The following is a 20,970-nucleotide window of genomic DNA, read 5'->3' on the forward strand; positions in this document are numbered from 1 at the left end:
GCGGAGACCAGTGACGTCAGGACCCGTCTGCGCATCTGCGGGCTGGCCGGGTCACACCGCTGACTGTGTGGAGCTGGTGCCTGTGGCTATGGCTACTCGTCGAGCTTTGCACTTCGTATTCAAAGTGGGAAACCGCTTCCAGACGGCACGTTTCTTTCGCGATGTTCTGGGGATGAAGGTGCAGACGGGGCCGAGAGGGGCTGGCGCGCGAGGGTGGGTGACCGGGGCCGCTGAGCCCCCCTGGCCCGGGGAGACAAATGGGTGTGTCGTGAATCTCCGCCAGTGCCCGGGTGTCCGACCTTAGCCCTGGACTCCCTGCTAGCCCTGTCGGGTTTTCAGCTTCAGGAAGCGTTGCATGTCGCGGTTGGGTTGGTGACCTTTGAAAGGGGCCTTTATTAGTCGCTGTGTGCCCACACGTTTCTTTCATTTAAGGTCATTCACAGATATTGAGCCTCAGCCCTTGTGGAGCTTCCAGTCTAGTGGGAAAGACAGTAAACAAGTAATATAATACTCTCCCAATGAACAATAACCCAGTCTCTTCCGGTTTAGATAATCGGCCTATTTAGAGCTCTGCTTCTCTCAGGCCTGCTTTTGAATATGGATATTCAGTCTCCGCGTGAATGCTCCGGCCCTCCTCTCAACAGCCCAGATCTAAGTGTGAAGTCAGAACCCATTGTCTCCAACACCCGGAAGCGGCTTCTCCAGCCCTGAGCAGCTGCGATTTTGCAGGGATCACCTGGGTAGCAAATGCAGGTGGAAGCTATTAGGGAGCTCCCGATAAGCAAGGGCTTTAGAGGTGCAAGAGTGCAATTTAATGTAGAGAGTGCAGAAGATGTGGAGTGCAAGAGAGTTACCTGAGCTCATCAGTCACTTAAAATATATCGTCTGTGCTTCACTGTCCTCTGTTGGTGACGGCTTTGGTGACAAAGGTGAAAATGACCTTAGTTAATCTGTCCTCAACTAAAGTTTCTGACCTAGGGTGGGGGTGGAGATGAGAATTAAGATTTGTACGTAGCTAACAATAATGGAAGTCAAAACTTGATAAGTGATGGAAAATCACAAAACTCCCTTAATGTGTTTCTTCACTGATTAAAGGATTGTTGAGAAGATTAAACACTGTTATGTGTGTAGTATTTAATACATCATGTGTATTACATAAACGGTAGCTATTATTATTATTATTATTAAAAAATACTACAGGACAGATTTAACTTCATCCTGGGTCATCAGGAAATAATTCATGGAGATCTTGAATTTGAGTTGATGTATAAAAATAGGATTTCCACAAACAAAGATTAGAGGGAGGAGTATGCTGGAAAAACTGAAAGAGCCGATGCAAAGATAAGGTATGTTTGGGAAACACCACTAGTTTTCTGTGCCTTTAGTTTAGATTACTTCGTTGAAGTTGAGATGGGATATCAGGACAAATTTGTTGGGACTACTTCTGATAGTATCTTGAATACTGAGAAATTTGGATTTTATGGCACAGTAAGCAGGGAGCTTGCTTACATTTTAGAACAGGTTAATGATGTGATCAGAGCTGTGCATGAGATGTTATGGTGGTGTGAAGGAAAGAGATAAGTAAAGATGATTTTTAATATTGTAGGAGAGAACTGATGGGGCCTTGAACTGGAGCAGTAGCGATGGGAATCAAAAAGAATAGAAACTAGGCGTTGAGAGGTTACTCTATGTGGGGTTCTGTGTCAAATAGTTTAATAAATTATCTATTTTCACAACACTTTGGGAGACTCAGACCCTAAGCAACATTCTCAATGTTCTCAATCTCAGACAACTATTGAGTGACAAGCTAGAATTCCAAATCAGAATTCGCCAATGCTAAAGGCCATACTTTGGTTTTCCGGGTGGTGGTGGTGGTTTTAACTCCACAGTGCTGCTTCCCCCAATCTAAGTAGTTTGGTTGTTTTTTTTTTTTTAAGATTTTATGTATTTCTTTGACAGAGAGAGAGACAGCGAGAGAGGGAACACAAGCAGGGGCAGAGGGAGAGGGAGAAGCAGGCTCCCCGCCGAGCAGGGAGCCCAATGTGGGGCTCGATCCCAGGCCCCTGAGCCCAGGCGCCCCCCAATCTAAGTAAATTTCACAACCTAGGTTGCCTGACCCTTGGTGTCAAGCTGTTCTTCCTTACTTCTACTACTTCCAGTCTGGGAAAGATATGAAGCTCATTGTCTTTTGTTTGTTTTAGAAGTAAAACCTACAAATTATAAATGTCTGTGTTTTAACATTTTAGCTTGTGCTAAATATGCTGTGTACAGTGCTGGTAACACTACAACGTGTTCTAATTCCCTTACCAGATTCTGCGGCATGAGGAATTTGAAGAAGGCTGCAAAGCTGCCTGTAATGGGTATGACACCTTGTTTCTTAAACTCTCCTTTAGGCTCTGAATACCCCTGGAGAACAGAAGACAGTTTCTCGAAGTGAGTATAAGACAGTGGAATAAATTCAAGAATCAGTAAATTAGGGTGGCAGCTTCAAAAACACAAGTATATATTCTAAATGAAGCAATGTCTTTTTTTTTCTTTTTTTAAGATTTTATTTATTTATTTGACACAGAGAGAGTATAAGTGGGGGGAGCAGCAGGGAGAGGAAGAAGCAGGCTCCCACAGAACCCAACTTGAGGCTCGATCCCTGGGACCCTGGGATCATGACCTGAGCTGAAGGCAGACGCTTAACTGACTGAGCCACCTGGTGTCCCTAAATGAAGCAAGGTCTTATTGAGTGTCTCTTAGCTTAGTAGCCATAGCAAGCTGGAAAATTCTAAGGCCTAATGAGAATTGCATGCTTGTTGAGAGATAGGCAAAAAAAATAAAGGTCAGGTTGGAGAAGTATCTTTATAGGAGTATATCCCCTACTTTAAAGAAAAGGTAAACAAATCTTTCCCTCAAATAAGTGCCAGACAGGTGATCTTTGGATCCTCTGGTGGTGGGGTCCACGAACACTCTCCATAGCTGCTTTTAGCACCAGCTGAGAGGTTAGCTCATCCTTGCAGGTACTCAGAGGACCAGAGGGGACTGCCCGCTGTTCTGTCCGAGAGTGCCTTAGGGGAGTCCTGAGGCAGATTTTGTTTGTAGTCATTGGGTTCATTTACTTTCACTTTTCTAGGCCTTATGATGGGAAATGGAGTAAGACAATGGTGGGATTTGGACCTGAGGATGATCATTTTGTCGCAGAACTGACTTACAATTATGGCATCGGACACTACAAGCTTGGCAATGACTTCATGGTAAATGTCATTTTGTTTGAGCAGATTTTGGCTGTGCCTTTGGTTGAGGTCCCTGATACAACTTCAGGTGTGATGACTGCTCAAGTGACGGCGTTTGAGTGCAGGCTAGTGGTTAGTTTTTTGTTTTCTCTTAAGACAAAAAACTGCTTGTGCACCTCTCTCAGAGCTGGCTTCGGGATGAAATGTGTTCCGGTGTTTCGGAGTCAAACTCAAGACTTAAAGACAGCGCTGACAGAGACAACTCTCCTTTTGGGGAATGACTGAGCCTTGAGAGCTAGAAGGGCCAGAGTCATTGTTCTGGTCAGGCAGGTCCAGATCACCACCCGGAGAAATATTTTCTCTCTAATGAGCCATTAGGATCGGGCTGAGCTGTTATGGCCAGTGCTAGTCAGAGAAAATCATGAGAAGCTTTTAAGGGGAAAGAGAAAGAAGCATTGCACGTGCTGCATCCATTCCTTCATTCGTGCCAGAGTCCAAGCGAGTGTGCATCTAAGAGTTCCGCTCTCTGCCTCCTACTGAGCAGCCGCGGTGTGCGGATGGAATGTGACTGCGCCCAAATACACAGCAAGATAGGAGGAACTAGTGTTCTCAGGATCTACTGAGCAAATATTCCTCGTGCTAGATGTTATTCTGGTCATTTAATCCTGCGATTACTCTGAATTCACGTTAAAATAATAATGACATTTAAATGGAATTTTTATGAGAATCAAATATCTATAAAAGTGTTTTGTAAATGAAAAGGATCGTTGAGATTTAACACACTAGTGTCTGTTTTTCTCATTCTTCATGTCTCTCACTCACTCATTCATTCATTCATTCACTTATTTATTTATTTTTACAAGAGAGGGAGAGATAATCTTAAGCAGGCTCCATGCCCAGCTCAGAGCCTGATGAGGGGCTCGATCTCACGACTGTGAGATCATGACCTGAACCGAAATCAAGAGTCAGATGCTTAACCGACGGAGCCACCCAGGTAGCCCTAATTTATTCATTTAACAGATACTTATTGTGACTTACTATATGCTATGTACCTGGTTAGGTCCTGGGGATAGAGTAGAGTGAAGCATGTTCCCTGGCCTAAGGAGCTTCCTGTCTGGTGGGGGAAGCAAGTAAAGAGATGGAAGAATACAGTGTGATTAGTGCTAAGATTGGTGTAAGAACAGGCAGATGTGGGAATACCTAGGAGGAATTCCCAACTTATTCCCCAAGAGGTGAGAGTTCAGAGAAAGCTTCCCAGAAGTGACACCTGAGTCGGGTGAGTGGGGTGGAGGTGAGAGGGTGAGATGAGTGCCCTCAGGGTGTGCGCAGGCCTGGAGGTGAGAGGGAGCGTGGCAGTCAGGGAGCTGTGACTGGCGCAGTCTGCTTGGAGCTACGTGTGTGAAGAGGAGGCGGGCAGAGATGAGGCTGGAGAAGCGAGCTGGGGCCACATCATACTAGGGTGTTTACACTTTGTTCTAAAGACAGAGTGAATGCATTTTTAAAGCAGGGGATGGCGCAGTGTATGTGGCGTGCACGAATCCCCCTGGCTGGAGCGTGGACATGGGGTTGGAAGGAAGCCAAACCGGAAGCCAGGAAGCTAGCCCGAAGGCAGTACAGCAAGTGACCGGAAGCGCCTAACTCGTGCGGTAGTGGTGGGAGGCGGAGAGAAGTAGTGGGCTGGGGAGATGTGCAGGAGGTAGAGTTGATTGGATTTGGTGACCGAGTGTAAATGAAAATTTCTTTGCGTTTCTCCTTATCTTTTCCTTACTCTCCAAATTTAAATCAGGGAGAGAAAAAGGAGCAAAACCATCTTGGCACCATCACCATTCCACCGGCTCAAGTCAGATGTTGATTGATGGTGCTGCAGGGGTTAGAGGTCATGTTGGTGGAGAACAGCAGGGCTGCTCCGCTGTTGATCTTCCTGAGAGACTCTGGTAGTAAAATGTCCCTAATGAAAGGAACCTTCTGGGCTCCTCAGTTCATGGAACAAAAAGAAAAACAAGTTACATAGAACTCCGATTTGTATAAAGAATCCCCACACATAAAAAAGAAGAGGATCCAGGGGCACCTGGGTGGCCCAGTCAGTTAGTGTCCAAGTCCTGATTTTGGCTCAAGTCGTGATCTCGGGGTTGTGAGATCGAGCCCTGTATCCGGCTCTGCACTCACGCAGGAGTCTGCCTGAGATTCTCTCTGTCTCCCTCTGCCCTTCCTGCCTCTCTTTCTCTGTCTCTCTCTTTCTCTCTCTCTCTCAAATAAATAAATCTTAAAAAAAAAAAAAAAAGGATTAACAACTTAATTTTTTTTAAGGGGTAAAAACTATGAATAGACAGCCATAGAAAATCAGAAATGTCTCTCAAATATTGAAAAAGATGTTCAACTGCCAAGCTGCCATTTGTCACCTATCGGACAGACAAAAATCAAGAACTGTGATAGCACACTGTGTTGAAAAGGGTGTTAGACAACTGCCCCTCTCATACATTACTTTTTTAAGAGTGTAAATTACTACAACTTAGTTTGGCAGTATCAAAATAATGCATCTGATCTTGGACCTTGCAGTTTCACACCCAGGACTTTAGTTTATGTGTATGTACACAAATATGTGAAATGAACTACGTATTATTTATCGTGATATTTATTCATACAAGAAATATTGAGTGCCTGCTATGTGCCAGGCACAGTTCCAGGAACTTTGGATAACCAGTGAACAAAACGGGCAAAAATCTATGCCTGGCAGGGAAGGGAATCAGGGCCTGACAGACAATATGTAATAAATAGAATAAATAAATCGTATAACATGTTTTAAAGGTGATCGTTGTTATTGGAGAAGAATAGAGCAGAGGAAGGGGGATGGGGCGTATGGGACAGATGACTGGTTTTAATTTTAAGGAGGGTGTTGAGGGTAGGTATCAGGGAGGAGGGCACATTTGTGGAAAGTCTCACAGGAGAGAAGAGAGTTAGCCATGTGGGTATCACAGGGAAGAGCAATCCAGATAGAACAGCCTGTGCGAAAGCCCTCAAAGGGCACCTGGCATGTTCCAGAAAATGCAAGGAGGCCAGTCTGGCTGGAATTGACAGAACAAGAGGAAAATGGGAGGAGATGGGGTCAGGAACAACATGGGATCAAGTTGTGTTGGGCCTTTCAGGCCATTAGAAGCCATCTCTGAGTGAAACGATGAGCTATCGAGGGTTTTAAGCAGGAGAAAAACAACGTAGGGTTGCTGTTTTAAGGGTAGAGTATGTTTCAGAAAATTTACTCTGGCTACAGAGCGGGTGATTGATTGACAAGACTCAGGGAAAGAGAGGCTGTTATGATAATCCCAGTTAGAACTGCAGCTGGTCTGAGCAGAAGACATAGTTTACATTTTTAGGTATTTTGATTAAGTAATACCTCGATAGTTGGTTTAAATTTTTTTATTTATTCTTAAAGATTTTATTTATGTTAGAAGAGATTTAGAGAACAAGTGGGGGGAGGGACAGAGGGAGAAGCAGACTCCCTGAGGAGTTGGGAGCCCAACGTGGGGCTCGATCCCAGGACCCTGGGATCATGACCTGAGCCGAAGGCAGATGCTTAACCAACTGAGCCACGCAGGCGCCCAAATTTTTTTGTTTAAAAAGCAAAAATAAAAATAAAACATCTTAAGTAGGTAGCTGGCAAGCCAAGGTAAGATCAGATCAAGATTTCTCTGACTAGATCTTTAGAATTAAAAGAGATTATCTTTGGTTTTAAAATGATGAAACTTCTCAGGGTACCTTGGTCAGTTAAGTGGCTGCCTTTGGCTCAGGTCATGATCTCGGGGTCCTGCGATCGAGCCCCACATTGGGCTCCTTGCTCAGCGGGGAATCTGCTTCTCTCTCTCCTTCTGCCCTTCCCCCTGCTTGTGCTCTCTCTCTCTGTCAAATAAATAAAATCTTTTAAAAAAAAAAATGATCAAACTTTTCTAGCCTTTGAATTTCTTTCCTACAATTCACAACATTTGGGATCTTTGTAGGAGAAGTATGTCCAAAACCTACTTTAAAATCACTAGAAGAGGGGTGCCTGGGTGTCTTAGTCAGTTAAGCATGTGCCGTTGCCTCAGGTCATAATCCTAGCATCCTAGGATCGAGCCCCAAGTCAGGGAGCCCGCTTCTTCCTCTCCCTCTGCTGTTCCCCCTTCTTGTGCTCCCTTGCTCTCTCTCTCTCTGCTCTTTGTCTCAAATAAATAAAATCTTTTAAAAAATCACTAGAAAAATTTGAATGCCAATTAAATCTTAGGTGACATGATGTAAAGGCAGTGCGGTTTTGTCTCATTATCTTGCTCTAGAAAAGATCTTTGGTTATACACTTGGTGACATTGTTGTTTGTCATAGGGTGTCACACTCGCTTCTAGCCAGGCTGTCAGCAATGCCAGGAAGCTGGAGTGGCCACTCAGTGAAGTTACAGAAGGTGTTTTTGAAACCGAGGCCCCAGGAGGATATAAGTTCTATTTGCAGAATCACAGTCCACCTCAGTCAGGTAATTATACCGGGACTACTAATAATACCCTCTGTCTAACGGCATCTTTGGTGAAAGGAGAGAGGAACTGGATTTCTTTCTCCTGTGGAGTCTTCCTATATTGACACGATATCTTTCCCAAGCCAGTGTTTCTTATTCTTTGAAAAATCATATTTTCTTTTTTTTCTTTTCTTTTCTTTTTTTTTTAAGATTTTATTTATTTGACAGAGAGAGAGAGACAGCCAGCGAGAGAGGGAACACAAGCAGGGGGAGTGGGAGAGGAAGCAGCAGGCTCCCAGTGGAGCAGGGAGCCCGATGCGGGGCTTGATCCCAGGACCCCGGGATCACGCCCTGAGCTGAAGGCAGATGCTTAACCAACTGAGCCACCCAGGCGCCCCTGAAAAAACTCTTTTTTTTTTTTTTTTTTTTTTGAGAGAGTGAGAGAGAGCACACGGGGGGTGGAGAGGAAGGGCAGAGGGAGAGGGAGAATCTTTTTTTTTTTTACAATTTTATTTATTTGTCAGAGAGCACAACAGGGGGGGCAGCAGGCAGAGGGAGAAGTGGGCTCCTCACTGAGCAAGGAGTGCAATGTGGGACTTGATCCCAGGACCCTGGAATCACAACCCGAGCCGAAGGCAGAGGCTTAACCAACTGAGCCACCCGGGTGTCCTTGGAGAGACAGAATCTTTTTTTTTTTTTTTTTTGTTTATTTATTTATTTATTTTTTATTAATAATGATTTTTTATTATATTATGTTAGTCACCATACAGTACATCCCCGGTTTTCGATGTAAGGCTCGATGATTCATTAGTTGTGTATAACACCCAGTGCACCATGCAATATGTGCCCTCCTTACTACCCATCACCGGTCTATCCCATTCCCCCACCCCCCTCCCCTCTGTAGCCCTCAGTTTGTTTCTCATAGTCCATAGTGGAGAGACAGAATCTTAGGCAGGCTGTGCAGCCCGATGTGGGGCTTGATCTTACAACGCTGAGATCATGACCCAAGCTGAAATCAAAAATCCGACGTTTAAACAACTGAGCAGGCACCCTGAGAAATCATATTTTCATATTAGAACTTTAGTGCATAATGCTAGGGGATCTAACTGGCTCTGGTTCTAATCTGCTGGTAATATATCTATTTATGATACTTTCAGCTGTAACAGAAAACCAATTGCAGACTAGCGTGAACAATAAGAGAATGTTTTAGCTCACAGAGCAAGTATCCTGTAGGTTAGTTGATTCAGCAGCTTAGCAATGGCATCAAGAATCCAACTTTCCTCTCTCTCTCCATCCTCTTGTCCACAGGGGTCTACTTTTAGAACCAGTTCCCTTGTGGTTGTTGGGTGGCTACCAGTAGCAATTGGGGCTACCCACTACCACATTCTCATCTGGCAGGGGAAGGAGAGACTGACTTCCTGTTGCTTCTTATTAAGAGCAGAGCAAAACTTTTCTGGAAGCTTCCTGCAGACTTCCTGGTCAGATTTGATTCACACTCCTACTCCTGAATGAATCACTGCTAAGGGAAATAAGATTATCCTTAGACCAGTTGGTCCTGTCTCTCCAGCTGAGGTCAGTTTCACAAACTGTAGTGCTGGTACTAGGTGAGTGAAGGTGGAATAGAAGTGAGGAGCCCAGCACTCTGAGTGCCATAAAGAAAGAAACTTTGCACCGCATGTTTCGTGTACTGCAGAAGCATCCTCATCATCTGTGTGATTCCTGCATGTTCTGTCTGCTCTGCGGAAAGAAAACAATAGCAGGAAAAAAACACTTGTGAATAGCAAAGGCCGTTCTCCCTGCCATTTTGGTCCATGAGAACACTCCCTTAAGTGGACCTGAGATGGGAGACATATGTTCTCTTTCTTCCGCTGGTCTGCCTCGGTGCCCAAATGCCCCTGGTACTGAGTCTGGTTGTGTGTGTAATGCTGCCAGCTCAGCAAACAATGACCTGTTCCAGTGCGGGAGTTTAGGTGGGTGCCAGATAGTATTTCTGTACCTCACTGGTGATTTAAGGGAGTTTTATGATTATTTTTATTGATGGGTGATTCTTGCATATAAAGCAAGAATTTAAAACTCTAAAGCTTATGGGGCGCCTGGGTGGCTCAGTTGTTAAGCGTCTGCCTTCGGCTCAGGGCGTGATCCCAGGGTCCTGGGATCGAGCCCCACATCAGGCTCCTCCGCTGGGAGCCTGCTTCTTCCTCTCCCACTCCCCCTGCTTGTGTTCCCTCTCTCGCTGGCTGTCTCTCTCTGTCAAATAAATAAATAAAATCTTAAAAAAAAAAAATCTTAAAAAAACAACAACTCTAAAGCTTAACTCCTGCCACTAATTCCACTGTGCATTTTTTCCCCTAGTTTTAATGGTGTTTCAATATATAAAAAATGGAGAGGCGCCTGGGTGGCTGAGTCAATTAAGCATCTGACTCCGTGCCGGCTCAGGTCATGATATCAGGGTTCTGGGATCGAGCCCCACGCTGGGCTCCCTGCTCAGCGGGGAGTCTGCTTGTCCCTCTAGCCTCTCCTCCTGCTTATGTGCGCTCGCTCTTTCTCTCTCTCTCTCTCTCAAGTAAATAAAATCTTGAAGAAAGAGTCTCTTTAAAAAAAAATACATAAAATGGAGAGCCCCACAATCTTAAGATTGGAATGTTAATACCTTTAGGGCATTAATTTCCAATTGGTAATAGAGTCAAATCTGTCAGTGTAGATGGTGTCCAGCCTTCCTTTGAATCACTGGGTCCTGGGTAGTCTCGCCTACTTGTCACCATTCCTGTCCTGCATCCTTCAGGGACCCAGTTGGCTGAAATTTGTTGATTTCTCAATAAATGGGGAAAATGAACAGTCTGCCACGCAGAGGCACCGGTGAGAAACTTCCCCTTCGTCATGGTATTGCCGTTCTCGCAAATGGGGCTGAGGCAATGAAAACCCAAGAAAAATACACTGAATTTATCATAGAGCAGCTCTTCAGAAGGTCACCTTACAATATAAAAATTTCCAATAATGTTAAATGTTTTAGTATAACTTATCCTTTTTGCAAAAAAATAGATTTTTCTTCCTAGACAGATGAGCAAAGAAGAAGAAAGAAGAAAACAGTACCCACATAGCCAGATAATCATTGTTAACATTTTAGAGTGTATCTTTCCAATCATTTATCCAAAAAAAAATCTATCTGGGTGCCTGGGTGGCTCAGTAGGTTGGGCGTCTGCTTTTGGCTCAGGTCGTAGTCCCTGGGTCGTGGGATCAAGTCCCATGTTAGGGTCCCCAATCGGTGGGGAGTTCGCTTCTCTCTCTGCCCCCTCCCCCCCGCCATGCTCTCACCCATTCTCTCTGTCTCTCAAAAATAAGTAAATGGAATCTTAAAAAAAAAAAATCTGTTTATATATCTGTCATGTTCCATTGTAGCGATTCCATTGTATTACATGGTAGGAAGATTAAACACTTGTCTATTGTTGGGTGTTTATGTTGGCCCCGGTGTTTCATTGTTATGAGCAACACTGTAAAGAATGTCTTTGTGCTGAAAGCCCTTCATACTTCTACAATTACTTCTTTAATTGGTGATCATAGGATTGCTCTCTGAAAAGCAGTTTACATTTTTTTAGGCTTTGGATACATTCTGTCAAATTGTTGCCCAGAAGTGTACTAATTTACACTCTGCCAGTATTATACGATTGTGATTTTCCCCCTGCCCTATCACAGCACTGTGACTTTTACAATTATTTGCCAATGAAATAACAGAATGCTTTAATTCTAATTTCTTTGGTTATTTGTGAGGTTGAATGTTGTTTTGTTTTGTTTTGTTTTTAATGTTCATTGAACATTCCAGTTCATTCTTCGTGGATTACCACTTTGTGTTTTTTTACCTATTTTTTCTAGGATGTTCGTCTTTTTCTTTCTAATGTTTAAAGGTGATTTAAATATTAAGGACTTTTTGTCACATATGTTGCAAAAATGTTTCCTAATTTGTCATTTATTCTTTGATTGTAATTTTTTCCTGTTCTTTCGTTTCTTCCTTCTTTCTTTTTTTCTTTCTTTCTTTCTTTCTTTCTTTCTTTCTTTCTTTCTTTCTTTCTTTTTTGGTGGTTGTTGTCTAGGAATTTTCCATTTCATGTAATTAACCTAGTAAATTTTTTCCTTCATGGTTTTTCTATTTCTTTTTTTTTTTTTTTTTTTTTTAAAGATTTTATTTATTTATTCGACAGAGATAGAGACAGCCAGCGAGAGAGGGAACACAAGCAGGGGGAGTGGGAGAGGAAGAAGCAGGCTCATAGCGGAGGAGCCTGATGTGGGGCTCGATCCCAGAACGCTGGGATCACGCCCTGAGCCGAAGGCAGACGCTTAACCGCTGTGCCACCCAGGCGCCCCGGTTTTTCTATTTCTGGTGTCAGGTTTTTTTAAAAAATCTTTTTCCACCCCAAAATTGCAGCAATAATGACCTGTTTTTGGTATTTCCATGGTTTCATTCTTTAAACTTAATCCTTTAGCCCATCAGATTGAACGTGTTTTGCCATTTAGTTTAAAGGTGTAATTTTTCCCCACCAAATGACAAGCCAGTTATCTTTGTGCCATTTATTGAATAATGTGCCTTTTCATACTGACCTAAAATCCCTTTCTTATCGTAAACTAAGTTCTTGGGGTGCCTGGGTGGCTCATTCAGTTAAGTGTTTCCCTTTGGCTCAGGTCATGATCCCAGGGTCCTGGGATTGAGCCCCACATAGGGCTCCCCGCTCCACGGGGATCCTGTTTCTCCCTCTCCCTCTGCCTGCCACTCCCCCTGCTTGTGCGAGTTCTCTTTCAATCTGTCAAATAAATAAATAAAATCTTAAAAAAAAAAAAACCTAAGTTCTGGGACACCTGGGTGGCTCAGTCGGTTAAGTGTCTGCCTTCAGCTCAGGTCATGATCCCAGGATCCTGGGATCGAGTCCCACATCAGGCTCCCTGCTCAGCGGGGTGCCTGCTTCTCCCTCTCCCTCTGCTGCTCCCCTTGCTTGTGCTCTCTCTCTCTCTGTCAAATAAATAAATAAAATCTTTAAAAAAAAAAACACCTCAGTTCTTATATATACTCAAGTCTGATTTAATCTTTCTATTCTATTACATTCCACTGATCTGTCCATTCCTACTGTTTTCTTACTCTCCAGATCCTGTATTAAAAGTAACACTAGCAGTGTCTGATCTTCAGAAGTCCTTGAACTACTGGTCTAATCTACTGGGAATGAAAATTTATGAAAAAGATGAAGAGAAGCAAAGGGCTTTGCTGGGCTATGCTGATAACCAGGTGAGTGATCTTGGAAGGAAGTAATCGTTAACTTTGAGTTTGGCTTATAAATGAGGTTAACATGAAGGTTATTCTCAGAGTTTTTCACAGTGATTCAATATTTACACAGATAAACAGAAGAAAATAAAAACTGCTGATAACCTCATCACCCAGATATTACCTTTGTTTATATTCGGGAATATATCCTTTGAGAAGTGGAATTGCTGAGTCAGAAGAGATGGAGACAAGATCTAATACTATAATGATAATCTATTTTCATCTTTTTTTTTTTTAATAACCTAGCATTTGAACGTGATTTAGTCCTTGCAGTCTGACCCAGCAGGTCTACTCCTAGGAATTTATTTCACAGACGTACTCAGCCATTCACGTGCACAAGGAAATGTGTACAAGGTTATCTGTTGCAGCGTTGTAATAGCAAAAGATAAGAAGTAACCTCAATGTCCCGTGCGTTAGAGGAATAGTTCAATGATTTATGGTTTATAAATAAACGGATTACTGTGCAACCATCTAAGAGAATGGGGTGAATCGTTATGTGCCGACGGAGTAACATTGGATAAAAACAAGGGACAGAATAATGTGTAAATTATGCTACTGTTTGTATAAAAAAAAAAAAAGATCTGTGCATGCCGTGTGTCCAGCAGGACACACAAGAAGCCTCTGGGAGAGAATAGAGAGTTTTTACTTTATTCCTTTAGTCCTGTTTGAATTAATTAATTAATTTCCACATCACCTGTTCCAAAAAAATAGACCCACTTTCTTATTCCTTTGCAGTGTAAGCTGGAGCTACAGGGTATCAAGGGTACAGTTGATCATGCAGCAGCTTTTGGAAGAATTGCCTTTTCTTGCCCCCAGAAAGAGGTAACGTTTGTTCCTGGATCTTTTGTGTAAGCTCTGTGACTAGCTAGTTGAACCAGCTAAGGAACCTCAGCCCTCCCTCCTTTAGGTTCGTTCCAGTTGTGGCTTTGGTGTCAAGTTCAGCAGTTGTCTCAAGAGCAGCTGCGATAATGAAATCAAACAAGCGGTGCCTGGGTTCTCTCTGGTTGATCTGATATTCCCCTGGGGCTGATGAGGACCGCAGTGTGGGAGTGGTACGTGACCCCTTGCTCACTTTGCGTTTTTTTCCTCAAGTTACCGGACTTAGAAGACTTGATGAAAAGGGAGAACCAGAAGATTCTGACTCCCCTAGTGAGTCTGGATACCCCAGGGAAAGCAACCGTACAAGTGGTCATTCTGGCTGACCCTGTAAGGATTACTCAGGAAAGGGATGGGCTGCACCAAGGGTTTCTTCAAGGTGTCTTTTTGCCAAATTTCTTTTCTCTTTATTGGTATAGGATGGACATGAAATTTGTTTTGTGGGGGATGAAGCATTTCGAGAACTTTCTAAGATGGATCCAGAGGGCAGCAAATTGTTGGATGATGTGAGTCTTATTTCTGACTTTGTATCTCCATAGGCCCACAGGGGATGGTGTTAAGTGGGGGGGGGGGGGGTGGGGGGAAGGGCTAAAGCAACTGGGTCCGGTGCTATGTCCTTTCGATGATAGGGTGACTTTTGAGCCAGGAATATGTGTCTTCATTACCACCCATATGACTTTTTTTTTGTTTTGTTTTAAGATTTTATGTATAAGTAATCTCAACACTCAATGTGGGGCTCGAACCCACAACCCCGAGATCAGGAGTCACATGCTCTACCGACTGAGCCAGCCGGGCGCCCCACGCCCGTATGACTCTTAACTGGGTGCAGCGTTTGTGCCTTCGCACTTGCTCACGCTGCCCCTGTGCATCACAGTTCTGCTCCGCAAGGGGAAGGCCCGGATGCATCCCCTTGCTTCTTTAGCTCTTTCGGTCCTCTCATCTCCAGTCTACAGTGGCACTCCCTCCCTTTCCAGTGAATCGTTCTCGTCAGCATGCAAACAGGCTTTTATGTCTCCCAGCTTTTTTTTTTTTTTTTTTAAAGATTTTATTTATTTATTCGACAGAGATAGAGACAGCCAGCGAGAGAGGGAACACAAGCAGGGGGAGAGGGAGAGGAAGAAGCAGGCTCCCAGCGGAGGAGCCTGATGTGGGGCTCGATCCCAGAACGCCGGGATCACGCCCTGAGCTGAAGGCAGACGCTTAACCACTGTGCCACCCAGGCGCCCCTATGTCTCCCAGCTTTTAAAAATCTTTTGCCCCATATCCCTTCTCCATAGTTCTTTTAAAAAAGTCTGCCTACGGGGCGCCTGGGTGGCTCAGTCGTTAAGTGTCTGCCTTCGGCCCTGGGCGCGATCCCAGCGTTCTGGGATCGAGCCCCACATCAGGCTCCTCCGCTGGGAGCCTGCTTCTTCCTCTCCCACTCCCCCTGCTTGTGTTCCCTCTCTCGCTGGCTGTCTCTATCTCTGTCACATAAATAAATAAAATCTTAAAAAAAAAAATCTGCCTATGCTCTGTTTCTGCTTTTTACCTCCCATTCCCACTTGAGTCTTTTCTGCACTGGCTCCTGTCGCTCAGGGCAACGCTCCTTTTGGTGTCATTAGTGACTTCCATCTTCCCAAGTCCAGCAGCTACTTTTCTGTCCTCATCAAACTCAGTGTTTCATCAGCACGCAAAGCTGCTGCTATACCCCGGCTTCTAGCACATACCTAGTGTGTAGTTGGCACTTCGTGAATGCTGCTGACGAGTAAAGGAGTGAATTAGTCTGTCCTGGTTCTTCACTTCCTATCTGGGTGACTGACTAAGTAATTTACTTAAATTCGCTGAACTTCGGTTTTGGTTGTTTTGTTTTGTTTTAAGTAATCTCTGTGTCCACAATGGGGCTCGAACTCACGACCCCAAGATCAAGAGTCACATGCTCTACCAAAGCCAGCCAGGTTCCCTTATGCTTTAGTTTTCTTACCTGAAAATGGGAGAAAGGAAGATTATTCACCTCATAGGGTGGTTGTATGGTTTATAGAGCGTGGCAAACTGCTGACAGAGTAATAGACGTTCAATTCAAGTAGGAAACACAGAAAATATAACATTAATAAGTTTATCAAAAGGAAAATAGAGGGGCGCCTGGGTGGCGCAGTCGTTAAGCGTCTGCCTTCGGCTCAGGGCGTGATCCCGGCGTTCTGGGATCGAGCCCCACATCAGGCTCCTCCGCTGGGAGCCTGCTTCTTCCTCTCCCACTGCCCCTGCTTGTGTTCCCTCTCTCACTGGCTGTCTCTATCTCTGTCGAATAAATAAATAAAATCTTTAAAAAAAAAAAAAAAAGGAAAATAGAATCTCAGACAGCCTCCCAGTTGGCACATTTGTTAGACTTTTTCCTTCTTGCTTTTTCATATCACTGACCACCTTCCTTCTCTTCCAAGCTCACTTCTCCTTTGGTCTTAGAGATCCTGCCATCCTCATATCTCTCTGACAGCTTCTCCTCAGACACAAGCACCTCTTTCTGTCTTATTCCAAAACAATTTACCCACAGTCCCGCTCTAGCTGTCTTTTATTCTCATTCCACATTTTCCCTCTTCTCTGAGTAGAAGTTACCTACTACTCTGGTTTCTTCTCTGAGCTACAACCATCGTCCATTCCCTGACTTCCTAATTTCTAGTTCCTACTTCTCCCTAAGCTCCAAACAAGTATTTTTTGTTGTTACTGAGGTAAAATATACACGAAAAATAAATGAACAGAAGTTTAGTGTTCCATTTGATGAGTTTTGACAGTTAAATATTCTCATACAACCGCTGTTCAAAATATAGAGCGTTTTCATCATTGTAGAAAGTTTTCCCATGCCCATTTCCAGCTGATTCCCACCCCTGCCTCCCAGAGGCAAGTATTATACTGATGTGTCACGTTATTTTTGTGTGTCCTTGGACTTCATATAAAGGAAATCATTCAGTAGGTATTCTTTTGTGCCTGGCTTCTGTCACCCAACATAACAGTTTTGAGATTCTTCTATGTAATTGTACATAACGGAGTTTGTTTTTTGTTTTTGTTTTTTTTTTTTATTGCTGAGTGGTATTCAATTTTATAAATATAACAGTTTGCTTATCCATTCTTCCAGTGGTGGATGTTTGAATTGTTTCCAGATTTTTATCCACAATAAGGAAGACTGCTTTGAACATTCTTATGTAAATCTTGCAGACATGTTTCATTTGTCTTAGGTAATAACTAGGAGTGGAATTGCTTTTACTTTCTGAAAAACTGCCAAACAGTTGTCCAGAGTGATTGAACCACTTGACTCTTCTGTCAGCCGTGTATGTGTCCGAGAGTTCCAGATGTTCCATATCCTCATCAGCATTTGCGTTTTTCTGGGTTTTTGCTTTAGCTCTCCTAGAACATGTAAAATGGTTTCTCACTGAGATTTCAAGTTGCATTTCCCTGATAACTACTGATGTTGAGCACCTTTGCGTTTGCTTAATGGTTATTTGCATACCTTCTTCTGTGATTTATATGTTCAAGTCTTTTCTCCGTTTCTTTCCATAATAGATTTTATTTTTAATATTTGGTGATTAAAAATTCCAGAAATACGCAGGAGAGTACAACAAATCTCTGTGTGATTGTCACTGATCAATGCTGCCATAATTTTTCATCATTCCTTCCCATCACCCCCTCTTTTTTTTGGCTAGGGAATTTTTTTTTAAGACTTTTTGTTTATTCACTTGAGAGAGAGCAAGAGCACGAGCACAAGGAAGGGGAGAGGCAGAGGGGGAGAGCCAGACTCCCTGCTGAGCCATGTGGGGCTCAATCCCAGGACCTCATGACCGTGACCTGAGTGGAAGGTGACACTCAACCAGGCCACCCAAGCGCCCCTTTTTTGCTAGGGAATTCTAAGGCAAATCTTAGCCACTGTGTTATTTCAACCCTAAATACTTAAGTATTTTATACATTTAAATTTTTTAAGGTTTTATTTATTTATTGAGAGCTTGCATGAGAGCACAAGCTAGGGCAGGGGCGGAGGGAGAGGGAGAAGCAGACCCCCTTGAGCGGGGAGCCCGATGTGGGTGTCAATCCCAGGACTCTCAGAAGATTAAACAGTGTTTGAAATGACTGGATTTAGGCTTTAGAAAGCTGATGCTGGCAGGAGGGATGGCAGACGAAGGCAGACACTTAACCGACTGAGGCACCCCAGTATTTTATATATTTTTAAATTATTTAAAAGAAGTAAAAATCCAGGAATTTCCTTATGTGCCATATTGATATTAGCGCACTTAAAAAAACCCCAGTATATCCTTAATGTCACCTAAAATTCAGCTTTATTAAAATTTCCCTGATTATCTAAAAATGATCTTATATAGTTGGTTCCCCCTATGTATTTTTAAGTAGCTTTAATGTAAATGGACTGTATCAATACAGAACGATCTGTATGATCCACTGAGTCTCATGACAAACTAGTTGGAAGACACACCTCTGATCTGTTTCATATTGTAGCCATTCTAGTCTGTCATCTCTATGAATGTATTTTCACGTTATGTGACTTTGCTCACATGATTTTATTCTCCTGGAATGTCCCTTATTTAAGTATTTGCTTATTTTTTAAGGCCCATTCAAATCCCTTTTTTTATTTTTTTATTTTTTTTTTAAGATTTTATTTATTTATTCGACAGAGATAGAGACAGCCAGCGAGAGAGGGAACACAGGCAGGGGGAGTGGGAGAGGAAGAAGCAGGCTCATAGCGGAGGAGCCTGATGTGGGGCTCGATCCCATAACGCTGGGATCACACCCTGAGCCGAAGGCAGACGCTTAACCGCTGTGCCACCCAGGCGCCCCCAAATCCCTTTTTTTTTCATTGGTTATTTATCTTGTTGATTAGTTGGAGTTCTGGATGTGAGTCATTTGTTAAATATCTACAAATGCGAGTACTTTCCCCAGGCTATGGCTTGCCAGTTTATTTTCTTAACAGAGTCCTTTGGGGGCGCCTGGGTGGCTCAGTCGGCTAAGTGTCTGCCTTTGGCTCAGGTCATGATCCCAGCATCTGGGGATCGAGTCCCACATCGGGCTCCCTGCTCATCGGGGAGTTTGCTTCTCCCTCTGCCCCTTCCCCTCACTCCTGCTCTCTCTCGCTCTCTCTCGCAAATAAATAAAAATCTTAAAAAATCTGCAAACACTTGTTCAATACTCATCAGCATTCTGTCAAACATAGTACTCTATGCCGAATGAAAATATTTTTTTAAGATTTTATTTATGTATCAGAGAATGTGAGCTGGAGGGAGAGGGAGAAAGAACTGAAGTAGACTGTGCTGAGTGCAGAGCCTGATGTGGGGCTTGATCCCACAACCAGGAGATCATGACTTTAGCCTAAACCAAGGGTCGGACGCTCAACCAATTGAGCCGCCCAGGTGCTCCCTGAATGAACACTTTTTACTTGTTAATAACTGTGGACAGTGCAGTGAGGTACAAAGTGGACTGTATACGTTTTGTTTTATGGACTTAAATATATATTCCAATTCTTTTCCTGTAGGCAATGGCGGCAGATAAAAGTGATGAATGGTTTGCCAGACAAAATAAATCAAAGGCTTCGGGGTAACAGAAGACATGATGTGGAACAAGCATTTGTGATTCCTGTCTAGCACCTGCAAGGCCTGATGTGTCCATGCACGAGAAATGCTCTCACAACTTGGTGGTTTCCTGTATAAGCAAGGAGGCTGGGGTGGGAAAGATCTGTGTGTTTTAATCTAGAAACAAAATGCTATTATCATCAGTCCAATTAGAGGAGAACTCTTGCTGTAATCTGCAGTGTCACTAGAATGGCACATCCTATGTGGACCTCTATTCAATTAGGCATAAATTAGTTTTTAGCTTGGGCAACTATGTGGGACGTTACCTTTGGTTGGAGGTGGAGGGAATTTTTATAAGCTTATAGCAGAAATACTTCTAGTACCATGATAGTGTGCTGTTCTAATGCCTTCCTCTGGCAGGCCTTGACATTGAAAAATGTTAAAGAAATTTCGTTCCTTGAATCAAAAGATTTGACTAACACCCCACACATTCCTTGCTTCAAAATTTTGAGCAGCCAGAGAAAACAGAGGGAAGGATCTAATGTGTTGTGTTGCTACATGCCTGGCTTCCTGCTATTTTCTTTATATAATTTTTTTAAATCTTCATGAGAATTTTGATTTCTTAAATATGGGTTAGATTTCTTAAATATGGATTAGGTTATTTCTTGAGCCTGAAAAAATTTTTTTAATGATTTCTTGTAGTTTTCTACTTGGTTCCACAGAACAAATAAATTTTAATCATTGGAAACTGAGTTACATTGGCCATATTTATTATAAATGGTTTTTGAAAGTATACTTCTGAAACAAAGTTGTTACACCAGCCTCTAAGACTCTATTTAAAATGGGTGGTAGCCAGGTTCAAATTTTAGGGAAGAAACTGAGGCGATTGAAAAGGATTGACTCACCAAGAGAAAAAAATCCTTTTCCAGCTCCACGGTCCTTTTCATTCAACTTAAATTCTCTGTCTTAGGGAAGCAATCATGAGTTTCAAAGCAAACCAAGTTACACATGTTCCTTCTCTAGACCGTTGGTTCACCTTTTTCCTATATGCCAGGAAACTGTAGGGATTTTGAATAACAAACTTCTCTGTGTTTCTTTAGACTATGATTTGTTAATTTTCAGATTTCCTATTAGGTTATTAATTCTCGGTGTTTATTTCTAGTAACACTGTTCTTGTGCAAAGAAACTGTGCTTTTCTCAGTGTATTATGCTGCTGTCATAGGCCTTCTAAGTTTGTCATAGCAAAATAAATGGTTCATGTAAGTACTGAATGACTAAACACGTACTAGATTTCTTTTCATCGACTTATATATTAACCTACCAAAACCTTTCTTTCTTAAGTTGCAGCTGTGCATGACAGAAGTTAATACTGTTTATCTACCTGGGACATTTTAATTTTATGATATAAGCCCCCTTTTGTCTCGCTGCCGTTTTTCTTTTGTTGTGTTCTTTAATATTGTATTCATCCTACAACTATTTAGTGGGCAATTTTGGCCTTTTACCAAGGCTTCCAAAAGTTTACCTCTGCACAGTGGAGCTAGTGATTTCATTTATTTTTTAAGGAGG

At 42.9% G+C, this 20,970-nt stretch overlaps 1 protein-coding gene and 1 non-coding gene across 2 annotated transcripts; one reads left to right on the top strand and one right to left on the bottom strand.

Annotated features, from left to right (window-relative positions):
• Positions 1 to 20: 20 nt before the first annotated feature.
• On the top strand, positions 21 to 20,671 carry GLOD4 (glyoxalase domain containing 4). The gene is made up of 9 exons (XM_008695305.2): positions 21 to 178; positions 2,311 to 2,360; positions 3,119 to 3,239; positions 7,566 to 7,710; positions 12,819 to 12,955; positions 13,727 to 13,813; positions 14,084 to 14,197; positions 14,287 to 14,373; positions 19,368 to 20,671. The coding sequence occupies exons 1-9, from the start codon at positions 89 to 91 to the stop codon at positions 19,431 to 19,433; spliced, it is 897 nt and encodes a 298-aa protein (XP_008693527.1). The 5' UTR covers positions 21 to 88; the 3' UTR covers positions 19,434 to 20,671.
• Positions 14,590 to 14,662, bottom strand: TRNAR-CCU. The gene has a single exon. It is a non-coding gene; the product is annotated as a tRNA-Arg (tRNA).
• Positions 20,672 to 20,970: the final 299 nt, after the last annotated feature.

Source organism: Ursus maritimus, unplaced genomic scaffold (genome assembly GCF_017311325.1).
Source record: "Ursus maritimus isolate PB19 unplaced genomic scaffold, ASM1731132v1 scaffold_24, whole genome shotgun sequence".
Lineage (NCBI taxonomy): Eukaryota > Metazoa > Chordata > Mammalia > Carnivora > Ursidae > Ursus > Ursus maritimus.